We start from the raw sequence: 20,889 nt of genomic DNA, 5'->3' as shown, positions 1-20,889 counted from the left end.
TGTGTTCAACACAACCCCTGGCACAACAATGGCTTGTCAGACTAGGGAAGTTGTTAATGTAAAAGCTTGAAATGAGTTGCTAATATGTCATGGGAATACAACACCTTCCATATAATTCAGTCTGATCCAGCTGCCCTTCAAGAAATGCTTTTATCAAGTTATTGTCTTCATGAAGAATCCACAGTGTCAAATAGACCACACTGCTTCATTACATGTTTGCCTGCTTTAGTTGCACATTGGATATTCAACTAAAGGAGTTCCTTGTTAGACACAAACAATTCATCTTTGAACTATCAATGAGCGAATATATTTAATCCAACAGCCCTTGAATTTTGCCTGGAATCAATGAAGTACCCGGTCTTTCACTTGCTGCTGCGTAGTTTGATGTTGACTAGTTCTGTGCAGTTACCCCTGAGAGTACAGTGTGCGCTAGTGACCCCAGTTTGTAAAACAGAGGCAAGATATTATGGAGTCGTTGTACGAGTATCACAGAAGGCCCTACAATTTGTATTTGCTTTTGTATTTTGCTGAACTGCAACATCTCAGAAGCAATTTACGGAGTTGATTGTGTCATGTGACATGTTGTCTTTACAGAAACGAACTGACAGTGTTTCCTGTGCAGATGCTTAGCGAACACATTACACAAAAAATATAGTTTAGAGGAAATAAAGGATCAAGATGCAACACAAATGGACATTTTACATTTTATTATGTGGTACACTTCTTTTCATTAAAAAGGAAGTCTTGAAAAAAATAATTCACCTAGCAACATGTACAACACAAAAATCAGACAAGTAAAACATAATCTTAATTTTCCCTCAACTGGTGACTTCAGATTATAAAGACTCTTAAGAAAGGTGTCACGTGTACTTTTATTCTACACGAGCGACCTTTTTACTTCCTTGTTATCTGTCAGACCTTATTCCGACTCGTCAAGACAGCCTTGCACCACTGTGCTTTGTGTCACAGTGTAAAGACGAATAATAATACACATTTCAAAATAGGATATTAATTAATAATGCTATAAGTAAAACTCTAAATGTTGTGAGGTGATAACAATGAATGTAACACACAGGCAACTTACAATTAGGAAATAAATAACCTTCCAGGAAAAACACAAGACAAGAAAAGCCATCACAAAAACTAAAGCCTATTGGATCTAATGAATTTTAGGATTGCCTTTCATGCGAAGAGCATGGGGGGGGGTTTAGCCCAATTGATTAACATCCCACCAAGAGGATACAAAGAACATAATGAGAGGCCCAAGACTGGCATGAGGCAGTTTATTTTGAAGCAGCAAGGCACCTTGATCAACAATGGGAAGCACAGGCACCTACATATAAAACCTGAAATAAACTATATTTTTAAAAAGTACATTAACTTGTTTTTTCCTTTTCACTAGAGGGTAGTTTGTGAAGCGACTTGATTACAATATATTATGCTGCAGTTCTTGTATCGCAATTTACATCACTCCTTAATAGACACTCTCTTTGCAATAATTGGAACAAAAGTGCTGAAGTGATCATGAGTGCTCGAGGGCTTAATAAGTAAATGTTAATGTGCTGTATCCATAAATTGGAACAGTTCCTCCAGTGATTGCGGATGCACAATTAAAGCATCTGCTGTTGCTGCGTATATGGCAGTCTCCAAGCCCCCTGCTAAATTCACATTTTAAAAAGGAAACATCACTTGATTGCAACGTAAATCTCGAGCCCGCTGATTTATTTTGGTGGTAGTCAATGTTTGAGACAAACAATGAAGATGGTAAACGGTTTTAATCAAGAGCTCCACACAAATAATCACCTCTAAAGATTAACCACAGCCAGTAGCCAGGGATTTTTATTTCCTAATAATTCCTCTTCTGACGCTGAAGTAACAACTTTCTAGTTTGTCAAGGATGCCCTTGAGAAAACAGAGCGTGGTTGTCTATAAACTTTACATTATATTACATCCAACCAAATATAATACACAAGTGTCTGCGGTAATTTTACAGTTCGGTAAAGTTAATAAAAACACAATATAAAACTCTGGCATGACAGCACTTTTCAAGGTGAATCAACATGCGTGATTAGCTTCTCTCTAATGTTGCTGACACCCAATGATGCATAAAGGCCCAAGGACAAATATAAAAAAATCTATTTTTCAAAACTACAGTATTTAATGAATGTCCCATATCTTCATTTTTGACATCTTATATACAGTAACTCAGAGGCAGTGCCGGCGTGCGTCCAGCTGCATCCTTCATCATTGACAGTAAGTGGACAGAAGCGCAAGAAAGATTAACTAGAGAATAATTTCGTTTTTGAAGCTGCGGTTAAGGTCTTTGTGGGGGAGGACGATCGAGTTGAGTATAATGACCTCGGAAGGTATGGTCACTTTACAACCTGAGGAGAGAAAGCAAGGCTGTATTTAGTCTTTGCAGTGTAGTACAGCACGGAGGACATAACACATACATTTTAACTTGCACTCCTGGCATATATAATGTGATGTATTATACATTTCTGGTTTGTTTGAAAGAAAATCCCCCAAAAGGTAGAACTATGATAAAACTCATAATGCAAGGAACGCAAGTTTCTCTTAAAGTCAGAGCACGCGTACCGAGAATAGTAATTGAGGGTGTGAGTTTTCCCTCTCTGAACAGGGTCTCGCTGTCAATCCTTGCGAAGGGATCATTGGGGTTTGGGTCACTCGGGGTTCCTTCTACTCTTGCCCACTTGCCAATGGTGCTGTCCCATCCCACGATGCTGTTCAAAACACAGCAGTGATCCTGCAGAAGAAAAGACAGAAAGCATCTGTGGTTAAAAGTTTTTAAATATTCAAGCATTCTTCAAAAGATAACTGGAATAATCAAAGAAAAATCAAATCAGAGTACTTTGGAATAAAAGTGGATCTCAAACGGAGTGAGCTGAAGGCACATTTATCTGCCCATTCACGTCTGGTGACATCTTAACATTTTATTAGAAACATTATCCACACTTCAACAGTGACTTGCCTAGAATTTATCTCCTAGCTCTTCTGTCACACAGGAAATATCGTTGCCTGTACCTCACACAAAGATGTATTTGTTAACGATTTAGAGGATGGCATAATTTAATCCCACGTCTCCAGTGATGACCGGGTGCCTCCAAAATGAATTTAGACTGCGGGTGACTTATTGGCTTTCATTGCATACTGTCTACAAGGACATTTAGTTAGTTTAGCTGTACTGTACTTTTATATGCAGTTATACTGTGACTGAAGTGAATATTTTCAGCAACGGCTGCTTTGCTGCTTATTAAACAAAACCTTAAACCTACCTTTTACCTAACAGCTAGTTCACCTATTTATGTGGCAAACAGTTGAAAATGGCATTATCGATTTATGTCAGACATAAGCTGCTGTGCTTTGCACTGCGGTGCATGGCATGACACCAATATACCAGGCCAGTGCAGGTGAGGAGAAAGCTCTGGTATGCATATAGAATCGGAGCTCTGTGTTGCAACGAGCCCAGGCTGGTCCTTTTTGGGCAGTGATAGGAAAGTGTTTCACTGGGCTCACCTGTAGAGTTGCACCATGAAGGATGACAGATTCTCGAACTCTGACCCCAGCACCAATCGTCACTCCAGAGCCAATCGAGATGTTGGGGCCCAGCTGGATCAATAAAGGAAAGAGAAATGTAAGATACACCTGGATTTTACTTTCCCCCTCAATAAAAGCTGCACATTTCTTTCAAGAAAAGGGTGTTCCGTTAAATGCACCTGTTCATTTGTATGTGTTTATGGTGCAAAGACACAATAAGGAAGAAAGCTTACCATAGCAGTGGGGTCAATGCTGGCTGTAGGGTGAATGTAGACATTACCTAGAGAAATGAGAGAAACGTATGAATAGATTTGTCTCCAATATAAGAAAAGAACAAAAGTTACAGGAGGTTAATAATTATTACCACTTATTTTGGGCCCCCCCTCCTTATTTGAGGCCAGTCTTTCCGGATGAGTGGTGTGATACTGGTTGAGGTACAACCGACTGGCATAAATTGCAGATCTGGGAAAATAAAATAAAAAATGTTTTATAGCATCAATATACAGTATATGCTATATATAATATCTTACCATTTATTTTTCAATAGGGAAGTATTGTACGGATTTCCATGTTCAAAGCAAAACATTTCAAATGTTCATATTTATAATAAAAAATATATATAATAATAGTGTCCAACTATGTTCAATCTTCATCATTTTTATATTGTATTTATGTATGACACTTCAATGTCTCTCTTCTTCTCTAACTTCTTTACAGGCTACAGAGTTGTGACAAAGACACATGCATGTGCTGTTGAATGTGACAGCATTTATGACATGAGCACTCACCCTGCAGATTTAATCTGGCTCCAGAAGCTGAGGGTTTTATACACGTAGAGCTTGCCCTGTCCAGCCAGGGCAGTGAAAATGTCCTGCTCCAGCCTGATGGCCTCTGCTCGGTGCCAGCCGTTGGTTGGCTCCTCTCTGCAAGAGACAGATCATCAGTTTATGGCACCGAGTTACAAACCAGTTACAAATAGGCCTGGGGCCTCATTTATTAAAACAGTCTTGTGCACAGAGTTAGAGGTTAGAATGAAATCCAAGAAAAAGATGGGATGTAAACAGAACAAATAATACGAACTGAAAATGGCGATCACTGCAACATCAACACTAAACTGAGGGTATGGTCATTATATCCATTTTCCCTCTCCATAGCTTTTTGAAGAATTAAGTGAAACATTATTTGTAAAATGATGCACCCAATTCCCCAAACGTTGTGGCCTTAAAGTGGATGTACTATATGTGCAGCGACAGCCCAAACATAGCCATTTTAGGTATTGTTTGACCAACTCTACCATTCTCCCTGACTACCTGAAGAACTATTTAAATATACAGAATGTATTGTATGTTTTCTGGTTATTCAATAACTAAATAGTCTGTATGTAATCACCACATGGTAAAGCCCATTTCTGTATAGTCCTGTATGAATGTAATACTTGTTGAAAGTACTTTCTCATTTAGTTAACAACTTTAGTGTAAGTGCATCAGAATTTATGATGACTTTGAATTAGTACACGCTTTTTATTATCAATTTAGATGACCTAACTATGTATCACTTTATCTCCTTATTTGATTTTCTCATTATATGATTCTATTTAGAAATCATCATATTGAATTATTCTCTAGCCCTACCCCACTTGTACTTAAATAGTCTTTGATATTTCCAAAATATCCAGTTAGTATGTGCAGAACCAACCCAGGGGCTCCAGTACTTGCAAAGTTTTCTTAAAGCCAAAGAAAAACATGAATTTATTGCCCTACAATCCGTCCCCTAGAATGAATTGAGAGCAGTGAGTTAAAATGCATCAACGATGCTAACTTTGATGGTGTCAGCGCTGGGTTGAAACCAAAGCTGATTACCTAGTTGTGATCCAAAACTTAAGTAGAAGAGTCTATGTGCTCCATATTAATCAGGGTCTCTGGCATAGCGTATTGTGAGAGCCCCAAGATGAAACAGAGTATTAAATATTGATGAAAAGAATATTTTAAAAAGGAGTGCACCCATAATCGAAGTTTTACCAAAAAGGAGGGGGATGTGGTTAGAGGCAAAGCGCACCCCCAGAGATTTTGCAGTATAACGCATCTCATTTCCATCTGATGAGTTCAACAATTTTGCTGATTCAGTGTCCAGCTTGATTTAAGTGCTATTGATGTGAGCAGGTGAATTATGCAGTGTGGCTTGACCTTTTGTCATATATTTCAAGTGTCCTATGGGTGCCAAATGTTTGGTCTGCTACACCACAGTGAGCATTTGAAAACAGAAAAAGTCAAACAAAGTTTTAAATCTCCAAATATTTACTAAAATAAAAATCCTTTTAATAATCTCATGTGTTATTACGGCTTGTGTGTGACCAGCGTGCAGCCACATGCACAGCTAGGCTGTGATCAGACAGGAAGCTTGTTCTAATGTCCAGAAGAAAAGCTGGGAGTGTAGCAACTAACAAAAAGAGCAAGAACATATACGATACAAGACCATTACATAATTCTCACTGGCAACTGTGTAACATAAAGTTTTACCAACTGGAAGCTATCCAATGATGCTTTACTAGCTAACCTATAGAAACAACACTCAGGGACAATTTAAAAGTGCATAAAACTAGATGTGAGGAAGTCAGTCCAGTTAAGTGCTTGCCCTTAAGCAGATAAACAGACCATTAAAAAATGCAGGATGCAGTGTTTGACTCGGGAGAGCATGCTTCAATAAGGTAACAAAGATTTAACGCAATTCAGACAAATCATTTTTTTAAACTATGGATATTGTCTTTACTCTCAGACTTAAGGCAGAAGTGTATTTGCTTTCTGACAGAGTTAGATGAGCAGATTGATAACCCTCTCATATCGGACCATTAAATATGAAGCTACAGCCAGCTGCCAGTTAGCAACAGCTAGCCTGGCTCTAACCAAAGGTCATACAATCCACCTACAGGCACCTCTAAAGTTCACTGATGAAAATCTCTTGTGCGTAATCCATACACAAGTGTGTAAAAACAAGAACAGGTAATGTTTCTTAGTTCTGAGCAAATGCCAGACAACTAAGAAATAGTCCACTTTGGTTTTTGTACAGATTAAACAAACAAGTCTTAATTACTGAGCTATAGACGTCCTGGTAGGTAGATTCTGTTATAACCTCCTGCTGGCTGTTGCTTCTTATTTACTAAACAGATATGAGAGTAGCATCTTCTCATCTAACTCGCCAATAGAAAGTAAATAAGCATGTTTACCTAAATGTTGACCTATTCCTCCTCTGACAGGCAAACATCCTGTAAAGTCTGTTTTGAGGACAACATTTGCCAAAAGAAACAATCTTTTTTTTTTTTTTTTTAAATGCACAATTGCATAATTTGGCGACAACAGTGCACACAAAAAGGGCTCACCAACATTCACAGAGCAGCCTGTGCAATCTCAGCCTCATCATGGGTTCTACAGCTCACACCGTACACTAAGTGCTCTATAACTACACCGTGCAGCCTACACGTACCGACTTACCCATCGTATGGATATCTGATGATTGTGTGAGCAAACAGAAATCATGTCAGGGAGGAGAAGGGGAGGAAAAAGGACAAATGAAGAGAAAGCAAAGAAATGGAATAAATGAAATTCACATGCATTCCCACGCACAGTCCTCATGAGGGACAGCTTCAACTCACAGCAACATGTCCTGTTGGTTCTTCTGAAAGACGGCGCCGATATGCTGGAAGATGTCTGGGTTAAAGAGGTATATGCCGCAGTTTATGATATCGCTTACAAATGTGCTCGGCTTCTCCACATAATGCAGGACCTGAATAAAAAAAACGTAGTTATTATTTCAAAGTGAAATAGTAATTAGTTAGTATTTAGAGAAATAATATAATAAAGGTTTTATACCTCTTTTGTTTTCTCGTTTTCAACAATGCAGCCGTAATTCATGGATTGCTTTCTGTTTGCCTGATAAGAGAAGAATGGCAGGACAATTTAGGATACATCACATTTTTATATTACATTAAATTATATCATTATATCCTGCATGCCCAAAGCTAAATGCAATAAATTAATTTTTACTTTACTTTGACTACATTAAAGACAGTAACAACTGTCAATGATCTCACCGTTGTCCCCAGGATAACACAGCTGGTTGGTTCTCCATGTTCCTTCTGAAGCTGAGCATCTCTGTGAGAGGAAACGCTGAGCAAACATCAGCATTCAGAACAAAGAAAGCCTCTGGACTGCCGGAGACAATCTGATCTCTGAAGTGATAGATGCCCCCTCCAGTCCCCAGGGCTGCATACTCCTGCAAATACCTGTGGTGCAGGATCAGGGAGAAAAGCACACCTGCAGTCATTCAGCAGTGGCAGTGCACCACAGCAGGAAGAGAACCACCACTTGTACAGAAAATATTATAGCATAGTGAATATAAATATAACTTAAATTAAAAAAGAATTTGCTAACACTAATGCATTATAATATATAGGCACAAATTCATAATGCTATATAATTATAATAATCATTATCATAACACAGTATAAAGCATTTTATAATGACTTATAAGGTCAAATATCAAAATACTTCATAACTGCTGGTCACGCATTGAGATTTTATATTTAAGGATATGTTTTTTAACTTTACTTAAAGATAATAACGCTTATTGTGACTTATAACCAGCTGGTAATACATTATAACACTGATTATAATGCATTATAAAAAGAGTATAATGTATTACAACTATGGGAATTATAATACACTATGATCCCTGCAAAAAAATATCAGTGACCATCAATAAAGAATTATTATGATACTCGACCTCATAAGTGAGAAATATAAATCATTTTTAAAATGTTGTTTATTCTTTTCTTGAATGATCATTTTGTACTGTGAACATGTCTTTATGAAATTTGACACCTTAGCAGTACATTCTCATGACTCCCACCACCCCCCTTAATATAAGAAACACGTGTGTATTGCTATGAACTGTGTGTCTGTACGTGTTGCGTGAGTTGAAGAGCTTTTACCTGATGGGAATTTTGAACTCCTGCTGTGCATTAAACAGGAATCTGGTCAGTTCTTCATTTGGCTGATAAAAGCCAATCAGCAAAATCTCCTTCATGTTTGGTACCTTGTAACACAAAACATGTTAATTATTGGACTGCATAATTTCTATTTGGTTAAATTCAAGTATAACAGTAATAACTGTTTACTATCTAGATACATGCTGTAATCTGAATATACAACATATTTACGGTGCTACCTTTAAAATTGAAATAAATCTACTTTAGCGTCCACGATGGCCTGTGATAATGCTAATACTATGCTGCACAATGACTATAGTATTGCAGTGACACTCACCTTGGCACATGCTTCAATATGATGCTGCAGCATGGGCACACCAGCTACTGGGAACAAGGGTTTGGGCACTTCAAATGACAGTGGCCTGAACCTTGTGCCTGCAGAGCAATGCCGGGGATTACATGCAAATCAAATTACAATGTAGATCACTGTTTACCTCATGTTTCTAGTATGCACCATACTAAACAGAACCTTTCTTAACTACATTATAGGTGATGCCATGTCCTCTCATATAGAAAGAAAACTCATTTCAGAAATGTGGGGATTGAAATGAAAACATAAGAGATAACCACATCATTTCTGTAAAATCTCCACTTGCTTTTCACTACTCTTATCTTAATATTTATGAATTGAATGTATGCCCAGTTGAATAGTGTGTCCTAAGCGCCACTATAAACACATTGTTCTTAACTTGTTCCTGTAGTATATGTACTATACCATACGGTCACTTGATAAGAGATGATGGGTCTAATAGATCATTAAATGAGCCAATAATATTAGGCAGGTTACAGAACTGTTAACGCTACCTGCATAGACAGTGTTATTATTTACATGTCTTCAGTTAATGTTGTAGTCATAAAAATATTAGGCTGTATATCTTAAATATTCTTGTTTGCTTGTTTGTGTGGCGTCCTCTCTTTAAGCCACGTCAGCGATAAGAACAAGCTCAGCGGGTCTTCAGAGGTCTCGTTAGCTTTAGCAGCCTAGCTTCACTTTAACTAAGCACAGCTGAATGTGAAAACACAACGACGAGAGTAGTTCTTCTCACCTTTCTGGGGGCCTCCAATTAAAATAACTGCCTTCAACATCTTGACAGAGAAGCTGTAATTTGTGGCAGACAAGTCCTGCCTGAAGAGTACACCTGTAGCTGTTTGGAGATATTTCCGTTTCCACTTCCTACTTGTGACGTTGACGTGATCAGAAGGAAAGCACGGAGCGGAGTGCAGTTCGTCGGAAACGGAGTGGAGGAGAAAGACGTGACTCTGACATGATATTTGTTTGGGGACAGTTAGTGCCACGCACATGTTACAAGATCACTCATTACAGTAGATGTTATTTAAGTGATAGGCAATATCTATATGTAGCCTATTTAATTATCAATAAAAGAGGCAGCAAAGGCATCCCTAATGAAAATATCAATGCAAAAATAAAAGCTAGTAAGGAGACAGAACTATAAGACATAACTCAGAATCAGAAATTCTTTATTAGTCCCACAACGGGGAAATGTACCTTGTTACAGCAAAATAACATATGAAGTAAAGTGGCGAGCACACAATAATTAAATAGAATAAAATAATATAAGTACAAAGTGGTTGATAGAAAATTATAAGAAAGTGTATATTGCACATGACAGTGATAATTGCACAACATTGATAGAATAGTCAATCATCATTGAAACAATCCGTTGAATTAGTACTATTAGTAACTATTAAATACTAAATGTTTGACACATTTAATATCTTCTATTTATTTAAAAGGTTAATTGATAGTTAGTTTGTTTTGAAACCATTCAGAAAACAGGGTACATATTTTAAATGGTGGTTTGTTGTGCACTTGGCAGATGATACGAATGCAGATGTTCAAAAAGAAATTGTACAGATGCTATTTTGCTTAACATCTAACAAGATCAATATGTTTTAAGTGATAAAAGGGTCTTGTTTAGTATATGCAACTGCTCCTGAATGTGATCCTGTCAATCTTAAATGCATATTATTTATTTTTTTAAATCTCAGATAACAACAAACCTGAAACAATCCCTATTGCTACTGAAATTACCACAAATAGTTTTGAGTTATCTTGTCAAGTGATTTGTTTGTCCTGTCCTTTGGATACTTATTCATGATCACAATGTTATTTGATTTACGAAAATGGCATCTGTAATCAGCCTTCTTCACAGAGGACATGTTAACTTGTTATGGCAGGAAAAGCACAGGTGTTACTGCTAACATTAACTATTGCTCCTAACCGAAGCAGCCTTCATTAATTTGATAATTTCACATATTATTTTACAGCTGCGACACATAAAAATGTCTGGTGAAAAAGACCTAAATGTAGGAATAATAATAAAATAAACTGGGAATAAATACTAATACGCATTAACCTCTAAGACATAGTGTTGACACTATGGATGTACATTCCATTATAATAAACTGAGTGTGTGTTAGTCAGGGCAGTAGTTTCTGAATGTGATTGTTTTAAATAATATTTTTATTAAGTATTGAGAGTTTCAGGAGATAATTCAAGTCTGCTTCTGAAATAGTGCATCACAGGTTTGAACTTGTCAAGGGCATTGTAATGTCAATAGGAAAAAACGTAGGTGTTAATTAGTAATAAATGTCCCTTTGATTTATACAGAAGACTGTATGCTGCTATCATATTATTTAAATTTAAATGTGTTGTGTCTTGGATCTCTAAGGTAGATCCGAAACACTGGTTTGTAATCCTACTGCTTGTTGTTCTGTTTTATTCGACTGCTTTGTTGACAGAAAGTTTCCTTCACCCTTTTTTTCTTCTATAGTCTCTTTTGCCTGTGCATAAAGTAGGTTTCTTTTTTTATTTGAGTTTAGGAAAGTTAAAGCAGTGGGGGGAAAAAATAACTCAGCTGTCAGGTTTGAACACTCATAAAGACAACAAATATCACATACACAGCTTTAATGAAGGAGTTTACTTTCATATTTCCTCATTAAAACGTAACCTGAAGTAAAACAGTCTCCCATGTGGTGGTATTCATAACTCAAACATATGCAAATATGATGGGAATCTGCATCAAACAAACAGAATAACATTTTAGTCAACGATCACCAGGGGACAAGGTGCTTTGATATGCACCCTACTGCGGGAGCAACGAAGGCATCTGAAGAGCATTCATAGCTCCTCACAAGTTTAAAGGTTTATTCCTTTGCGTTGAGGCCCCTCTCCACCTAAACAGATGCTGCATTACATTTCCTTCACAAAGACATACAAAATAAAAACATACTCAAATGATCGTTGACAGAAGATTGTTTAATATACTGAAATAATGTGTCCATTGTATTGTTATAATATAATAAATCCTTCAATATATTAAAATATGTACAATTTTAGTTTTCAAATTGTCTTTAGAATCATTCCTTCTCAAATGTTAAAGTGAGTACCAGTCAATGTCACATTGTATTCTCATATAAAAAACAAAAACAAATTAAAGATCTTTCGCCATCTTACGATTAAATATTACATATTTTAAAGTGGAAAGTGACTTCTACAGATTGCTTGATTCAACATCACCATGTACGTTTAATTATTCTACAGGCCAACATAAGAAATCATTCCTTCAACAGCCATTCAGTCATGTTTCATGCATTTCAATGCGCTACCAGTCAAATCCCTCACGTATGCTGCTGTTCACGTTCACGCTGTGCAACTACCAACACTTGAAAAACACAATTCTAAATGTGGAACAAGTGGTTCAGCAGAAATCATTTGCTGACAGGTACAAGAAAGGACTGAAGTAGAAAACATGCGTTCCACCTCTAATACCTGTGGTCCCCAGGGAATCCGAAAATGATAACGGGAAATATAAAATGAAACTTGTTAAGGAAAGAAATCTAACAGGGCTAGTAGCCTTGTAAAGCATTGTAAGGAACTAATGTCAGCAACATCTCTTTTAAGTCAAAATTGATTCCTCGATCCAGAAAATAAAGATTCACATGAAAGGCTAGTGTACAGACTTTTTTCTATACACTGTGCTAACACAAAGTACCGACAGCAAAGAGGGTTTGTAAATTTGTTAAATTAACCGTACCATTATTGTTGAACATAATATATAAAAATAAACAATTCACAATATCATGGAGAATTAAATTCCTCTTCAGCAACACCGTTAATGTGAAGCCAGTGTACTAAACATTTAACACTATGCATCACTTGCCTTAAAAATAAACCAGACTATGCAGTGAAAAATACAGTACCTAACATGCTAAATTAACACATGTAGAATGCAAACCTGTGTTTCACACACCAGAATCAGAAATCTGCTTGTACCTAATATAACGAAAAGCTACCCATGCAAACCTACATTATTGTTTATGTGTCTATGTTAAAGAAGCAATAATTGAGCACTGTTCTGTCTATAAACACAACATTAGCATAATATACAGTATGTTGAGAGGTAATGGGCTCACTCATTAGTATCATGTACTAATGAAGTTGTGACTATGTTCCTAGTGGCTGATACAGGTTGATAAAAAGGTCAAACATTATGTAATGCCCCTTTGAATTCACAAAACTAGTTTCTTTGAACAGACTTCAGCTGAGAAACTGTCCAGTACAGGGGAGCTGGTTCTCTGTTCGCCGGTGTTAAGCTGGCCTTAGTGTTTCCAGTACTATCTCCTGTTGAAGAGGTCTTTGCGTTTTCGCAGCTCCTCCAGCACCCGAGCCCTGAACAAGGTCCAGTCTTCATCCTGGAACTGCTGGACGCCCAGGGCCAGATGGAGCTCTGGAGAGTGACTGCGCAGGAAAGGATTGTACTGCCTTTCTTCTCCGATAGTGGAGGGACTCTAAAAAGGAACAGTATGTCAGCCCTCCTCAAAATGTATGTGCATAGTCTCACTCGAACAGACACAGTGATTCACGTGTCATTCATTCATTTGTGGAACAGAATTGTGGGTAACAAGAGACTCGTGCCAACTGAAACCGCCAGGGCTTTGCATTTCTGCATCTCTGTCCCTATTCAGATGCTGCAAAATGTCTCCGCATCAACAATACAACCGCCTTTTAGCTTTTCATCTTGTGCATTTAATTGAACATAATCCACAGTGATTGCCTATTCAGATGATAAAACCCTGGGTCGCCGCCATTATAAGCAGCTAAAACAAGGAGTTCAAGTGTTACTGAGAATTTCTGCTGTCATACTATTTAATGTAAAGCTCTCCTTCCCCTCGAGGAAAAGTACAACAGTCAAAAAAAGAAGCTGAGTTAATTTGGTAACATGTCACTGTGGGGGAAAGCACAGCTGTAAATATTATAATTAATGATGACTGACACCCTGCTTCAGTTTCAGAGTGCTGGTACTGTGCATGCTGGCTCACTGTCACAGTATTTTAGGACACATGAAGAGCCATCGTTAATGTTATTAGTGACACCTGTGCTTTTCCTGCTATGACAAGTTAAAATGTCTGCTGTGAAAAAGGCCTATTATTACCAATGTGTGAAAGTGCCTCTAGTGCCATGCTGTATAGATGGCAGATTAAAAACTCATCTAAATTCTGGATAAACACTTCACTAAACAGTGAACCTTTGCTCTGCTGCAGACAGTATCACAGATGAGACTCGACTGTGAAAGCCCGGAAAAGGAGCAAGACAACACACACACTGAAGGCAGGTGATAAACCTTTCTTCCCAGATGCTGGACAACATGAATCCTCTCTGGAATGGCGTGCTACGGGAGGCATAACAAAGGCGATATATCATTCTCACCGTGCACAGCTTCTGGGCTCGTTGCAGCAGCACCCACTGAGATTTGTTTTCCCTGGCAGCGTTGCGAGGCTGGACCTCAGCAGCAAACAGTAGGTTGTCCTCTGCATATTCATGACCTGAGGGATAACCAGTAGACAGAAAAATAAAAAATCATGCCCATCTGATTAACTACACTTAAAAGCTTACACTCTATAATAGTCCCTACACAGCCTCTTATAAGACTTTGAATGACAGTATGTCCATCAAAGTACAGGAATCAAGACAAGAGCCCATTTAAAGCAAACACACACGCACACGCACACACACACACACATCCTACCAGGCCATAATAAGGTATCATCACTTAAGGATGTGACTGTGTCCAGAGATGACAGCATTGTTGTGGCACTGCCTTCAAACATCCTCCCTGAAAACAACAAAAACAGGTTTTACTCAAGTAAACAGGGTATCTGCAAGTTTTAGAAGGTATTGGATCTGCATTTAGAAGACCAGACTTTTAAAAAACTTTTTTGATTCAGAGGTCATGGAGGTTATTAATCCATGCTGTAAATGGGATGCAAGAGAAATGGCACATTAAGAAATGTATTTTTAAAAAGGAACAATGAGTTTTAATGAGTGTTTAATACAGCTGGTTGTGTACAATACACCAAAGAGCACAACATATGTTGGTAATGTATAACGAACAAAACAAGTCCTCCAATGACTATATTTAAGACATATTATATGAAAACTTTTAATTTCAGTCATTTTGTACTTTTTTAGTGATGTCTTAGAGACCTGCAGATTACCTGTAATTAAATACTGTATAGCCTCGTATATAGGGACAGGGTGGTAAAAACAATAACCATATAAATTATAACGAGATTAAAACACAACTAAAGAAACATGGTAAGTATTTGACATTAGGACTATAAGGACATTTACTGTGCCTTGCATTTATTAGAACAACCACTATGTTACATTGGGATTTGAAAAGCAAAAACTAATTTGATGTGTGTTGCTTTGAATATCATTCTACATGAAAAAGACATTTTAACAATTCATGTTACATTACTTCTGCGGGTAGATTTCTGCACGAGGACAAGTTAATGCATTTCTTTCAACTGATTAGCAAACAGCCAATTCATTATCTCCTTACAGTCATTCAGTGGCCCACGAGGTAGTACAAAGACCCACATGATGTGTAGAATGACTCCACATCAAACAGACACATCATAGAGGTCTCTGTCGTCTTATTTTCTGTGTTTTACATAAAAGCACACGTTTCTGTGAACCACAATGTCAGCTCCATAGATTGTTATTATGGGTCCGTTCTGTTGTAACTCACCACATCCGGAGAGGAATACTAGGTCACCAGAGAAGAGGCTGGAGGGGGCGTCCACCACCTGACCATCCAGGAGATAGATCATGTGGCCCACTGTGTGACCAGGAGTGAAGAGGGCCTGAAAGTGCATACGGCCAACTGTTACTGAGTCCTTGTGGGAGAGAGGGCTGGGAACACAGACACACACTACAATTACTGCCTCGCGGGTGTTTGCCTCCGCTAACCAGTCAAGTTGCAGTTCACATTCATGCCTGTCCAAAATGTCATCACTTTACCCTATAAGACATTTCTGTGAAATGTTCAGAATTAGCATAATTATTCTTGAGAGATACAGAATTCCCAAGAATGAGACGGTCGGGCGGACGTACAACCTGAAAGCCTAATTAATAAAAAATAAAAATAGTTAGCTGATTAGAAAGGGGCGTATGGAAGTAAGTTGCTAAACAAAAAAATTAATCAATAACAAAACTTGGAAACCATCACCTTATCGTGGTGGAGAGGTTTGTGTGGCCCTATGAACCTGAGAGCTGTGTTGTCTGGAGCCTAGTGCTCCTGGTAGGGTCTCCCAAGGCAAATTGGTCTCAGGCGAGGGGCCAGACTAAGAATGGTTCAAAAACGACTTCATGAAAGAAAGGGAAAGGAAAGGAGAGACCCTGCCCGGAGGAAGCCCGGGGCCCCCGTCTGGAGCCAGGCCGAGAGGGAGGGCCCGACAGCGAGCGCCTGGTGGCCGGGTTTGCCACGGAGCCCGGTCGGGCACAGCCCGAAGAAACTACGTGATGCCTCCCATCCATCCATCCTGTGGGCCCACCACTCATGGGAAAAACCGCTGGGGTCGGGTGCGCTGTCACACGGGTGGCAGTGATGGTCAGGGACCTCGACGGACCAGACCCGGGCAGCAGAGGCTGGCTCTGGGGACGTGGAACGTCACCTCTCTGTGGGGGAAGGAGCCGGAACTAGTGCGGGAGGTGGATCGCTACCAGTTGGATCTGGTGGGGCTTACCTCCACGCACAGTCTTGGCTCTGGAACCGTACTCCTGGATAGGGGTTGGACTCTATTCTTCTCCGGAGTTGCCCAAGGTGTGAGGCGTCGGGCCGGGGTGGGGATACTCACTAGCCCCCGGCTGAGCGCCGCTACGTTGGAGTTTATCCCGGTGGACGAGAGGGTCGCCTCCCTACGCCTTCGGGTTATGGGGGGTAAAACTCTGACTGAATGTTGGCCTCCGACAGGGCTGCGCTTTATCACCAATCCTGTTCGTGATTTTCATGGATAGGATATCGAGGCGTAGTCGTGGAGGAGAAGGGTTGCAGTTCGGTGACCTGAGGATCTCATCGCTGCTCTTTGCAGATGATGTGGTCCTTATGGCCTCATCGGTCTGTGACCTTCAACAGTCACTGGATCGGTTCGCAGCCGAGTGTGCAGCGGTTGGGATGAGGATCAGCACCTCCAAATCTGAGGCCATGGCTCTCAGCAGGAAACCGGTGGATTGCCTACTCCGGGTAGGGAATGAGCCATTACCCCAAGTGAAGGAGTTCAAGTTCCTCGGGGTCTTGTTCGCGAGTGGGGGGACAATGGAGCGAGAGATTGGCCGGAGAATCGGAGCAGCGGGGGCGGTATTACAGTCACTTTACCGCACCGTTGTGACGAAAAGAGAGCTGAGCCAGAAGGCAAAGCTCTCAATATACCGGTCGATCTTCATTCCTACCCTCACCTATGGTCATGAAGGCTGGGTCATGACCGAAAGAACGAGATCACGGGTACAAGCGGCCGAAATGGGTTTTCTCAGACGGGTGGCTGGCGTCTCCCTTAGAGATAGGGTGAGAAGCTCAGCCATCCGTGAGAGACTCGGTGTAGAGCCGCTGCTCCTTTACGTTGAAAGGAGCCAGTTGAGGTGGTTCGGGCATCTAGTAAGGATGCCACCTGGGCGCCTCCCTAGGGAGGTGTTCCAGGCACGTCCAGCTGGGAGGAGACCCCTGGGAAGACCCAGGACTCGGTGGAGAGATTATATCTCCTCACTGGCCTGGGAACGCCTCAGGATCCCCCAGTCGGAGCTGGAGGATGTGGCCCGGAGAAGGGAAGATTGGGGTTCCTTACTGGAGCTGCTGCCCCCGCGACCTGATCCCGGATAAGCGGTAGACGATGGATGGATGGATGGAAAACTTGGATATATATGCAGTATCTCTAAAAACATACCCCTTCTTTGAAATATTGTTGAAATTTAAAATGTACTAGCCAATCTTAACTAATGGGCCAACAATCTCTGGTTCATGTCATGACATTTAACATCATTTTGGAAAACACACTTTAATCCAGCGGTTTGGATAATGTCCATCTTAGCATGGCCCCATTCTCCGGCCATAAACCCCCAAGGCATAACGGAACAGTTTATCATACCATGATAATATACCGTGCAGTCAGCTGCTAGTAGTGCTGACAGAGGGAACAAGACCGGAGTCATAGTCAGACTGATTCTGTGTAAGCAGTGACTTACTGCGTGAGGCTAGGAATGTTATCAGCTGCGTTTCCATAAACTCTGCATGAGCTGTGAATCCTTTTCAACCCTTTGTTTCCCCCACTGTGATCCCTGTGAATAGAACAGAATGCAGAGGTTCACCAGTACTGTGGACACATTAGAAACATTTATTTTGACCTGAACAGCAGCAAGTGTATGTATAAGAGCACCATGTTTATCTATATTCATTTGGAAACAATATGAAGTTTCTATAATCTAGGATACTTGGTATTTTAATTATCCTCATGTTTTTGTACAGAGAAATGTAATAACAAACCACACATTGAAATTATATGCACGTACAAAAACGATGAAACTCACCAATGCTTGTGTGTACAGAGTATTGCTTCTAAAGTCACTCCCTCTTCCTCAAGAACTGCCTGAAAGATTACAAGTGCTGTCACAACCTTCAATCACCAAAGAAAACATAACTTCCGCAGTACTTTATTCAAAAGCCTATTGAGCAGCAAAACACTTATTGACACAGTAGAGTATTAGCAATTTTGCTTGTAATTGATGCTGCTGAGAATGCACAGCATGCTCATCCACTATAACCTCAGCAATTAACAATCAATAGCTGTAGTCAAATACATACAATTATAAAAAGGCAACAAAAACATGGAAGTGCACTAAAAGGGATGTTGAAAAAAATCAGGAGTCGTTTTACAATAACTGACTAAAAAAGAAAAATGCATAATTGTCATTGTGAGCTTGATAAAAGTGGTTTGTGGTCAAGAATTACAATCACACACATATCGACTATCTACTTGCACCGTGTTATGAGTCAACAAGCCATTTTTTGTAATATAACCGAATTGTTCAGCATCCACCGGACCATGCTATATCTCATTTTATATTGTCCCATATAATCCTCATATTGATTTTAGTTTATATTCGGCCTCTTTCTAGTAAAATTGATATCCAACCCTTCAGAGCACTTCAGAAGTGTGGTACAAAATGTCACTGAAATTGAGCAAAAGCAACCATTTATTTTCAATCCAGATGGTATTGCTATGAAATCTGGCAAATATTAGGCATGTTTCTGCGGCAATGTGTTTTTCAGCAAGTCAAGTCAAGTTGTTTATCCCCTCCTGCAACATAGAGGGCTAATTGTCGAGGAAAATGTCTGTCATAGTAACATAGATCTGAAAACTCCTTACAGACAAAAAGGCTTTAAAGTGATACTGTATGGAGACACAATGCACACAACTGACAGAGGAGGCATTTACCTGAACTGTTAGAGGGTCTGCAGGGTCTACAACAACTGCAACACTGGAGGCTGTGTCAACTACAAGGTAGCTGTAATTGTCAGAGAGTACCGGAATGGGGATTATTTTGATACCTGTGGGCAGACAGGGAATTGTAAATGAAGCATTCTGGACAATATTAAACTTTTTCATTTAGAATGATAGACGTAGACTTGTAGTATTAAAAATTATTACATATAAAGTACATAGCATGTCTTGAAATTATAGCACTTTGCACTGATGATAACATATATTACTTTTATATTCTACAATATATGCACCATGTTTGACCCAAACATTGACCCATCCTCTCTATTTTAGTGGATGGGCTTCAGCACCTCCTCACAATAACCAAGAAGTATGAGCAACACCATATGAACAAAGTAAACTGTCTTACCATTGAACTCCATTGGCTGAGCTGTGGAGTGTCCAGCAGGGTACTGTTCTCGGGCTTTCCTCATTTGTCTCTTGTAGTACATGTAGCCGAGTCTGGTCCTAGTGTACAGTGTGTACCTGGAAAACAGTTCAAAAGGCTAGGAAACATTGTGTGGTAGCAGGGGTCAATAATGCTTACCTAACCCCACCAAGTGTTCTGCATCTATCAAAACTACACGTTGGTCACGCCTGCTCAGGTGAAACATCTACAAATGTAACGTGACCAAAGTGCTAATTAGCTACATTATCTAAACTACCACGACAGATCAGAGTCATTTTTGATTCTGAGACAAACTAAATGTGTTTCACGAAGCAGCAATAATTATGAGATCATTTCAACACTGTTAGTTAGCATGCAATTTTAAACAACAACAACAACGTCTCTTAAAATAAATAGCTTGCCAAAAATATGCCTTTGTGGCTCGTATGTATGCCGAATATCACAGTGACTATTGTCGTTTTAGGAAAGGTTTTCGACCAAAATGTCAGGGGTAGCACTCTTGTTGACGAGCAATGTAACTTAACATTGGAACATATTTGAATACAGTTTGGTGGGACGGCCTCTGAATGAGTACGTCTAAATGTTGCTCAGCTACGCTAACAAGAATCACTGCAATGACAACTACATCTTGTTTTATTAAGGAAGGTCATATTACACTTACGCGATTCGGAACAACGGCTTCTCCGTGCGGGCCATAATTTTGCTCAACAATTTTCTCCAGAGCACTTGTCCTTTGCGTCTGTAACGAACACATAAACATAAGAAACAGAAGAAGGATGTGGTGGAAACCAGCGTTACCATCCAGTCAGGAAGCTCCATAACCGCTGAGCGGAACGTAATGACGTGAGAAGGGATACGCAAACCCCGGAAGCGAGGAGATTAAAAAAGATAGCATTTATTGTAAAACATTTATTTATTTATTTCTATATCACAACCGAGTCTACTGTGATTGGGATTCAATAAACGTATAACGCATAAAAAAAATTACCTCATTACCAAAAACTACAAGTACATTTTAAGTAAATGAAATAGATGTTGTGAC

The 20,889-nt window shown here is 39.5% G+C and overlaps 2 protein-coding genes across 2 annotated transcripts; both read right to left on the bottom strand.

Moving 5' to 3' along the window:
• Positions 1–692: 692 nt before the first annotated feature.
• gmppaa (GDP-mannose pyrophosphorylase Aa) lies at positions 693–9,828 on the bottom strand. The gene is given in 13 exon segments (XM_029459758.1): positions 693–2,384; positions 2,599–2,767; positions 3,538–3,630; positions 3,792–3,838; positions 3,923–4,020; positions 4,347–4,481; positions 7,205–7,335; positions 7,422–7,481; positions 7,643–7,654; positions 7,657–7,834; positions 8,543–8,646; positions 8,877–8,974; positions 9,646–9,828. Coding segments are annotated over 13 exon segments (1,266 nt in total). The 5' UTR covers positions 9,686–9,828; the 3' UTR covers positions 693–2,283.
• A 2,030-nt stretch (positions 9,829–11,858) lies between these two features.
• pnkd (PNKD metallo-beta-lactamase domain containing) lies at positions 11,859–20,698 on the bottom strand. The gene is made up of 9 exons (XM_029459790.1): positions 20,509–20,698; positions 19,809–19,924; positions 19,394–19,506; positions 18,486–18,544; positions 18,144–18,236; positions 15,658–15,821; positions 14,650–14,736; positions 14,331–14,446; positions 11,859–13,411 (listed from the first exon to the last, which is right to left on the bottom strand). Exons 1-9 carry the CDS (start codon positions 20,664–20,666, stop codon positions 13,238–13,240), a joined length of 1,080 nt encoding a protein of 359 aa, XP_029315650.1. The 5' UTR covers positions 20,667–20,698; the 3' UTR covers positions 11,859–13,237.
• Positions 20,699–20,889: the final 191 nt, after the last annotated feature.

The sequence above is a fragment of the Cottoperca gobio genome, chromosome 21, assembly GCF_900634415.1.
Source record: "Cottoperca gobio chromosome 21, fCotGob3.1, whole genome shotgun sequence".
In the NCBI taxonomy this organism is placed as follows: Eukaryota; Metazoa; Chordata; class Actinopteri; order Perciformes; family Bovichtidae; genus Cottoperca; species Cottoperca gobio.
Note: the sequence above shows the minus strand (reverse complement) of the source record. Positions and strands in the feature narration are given on the sequence as shown.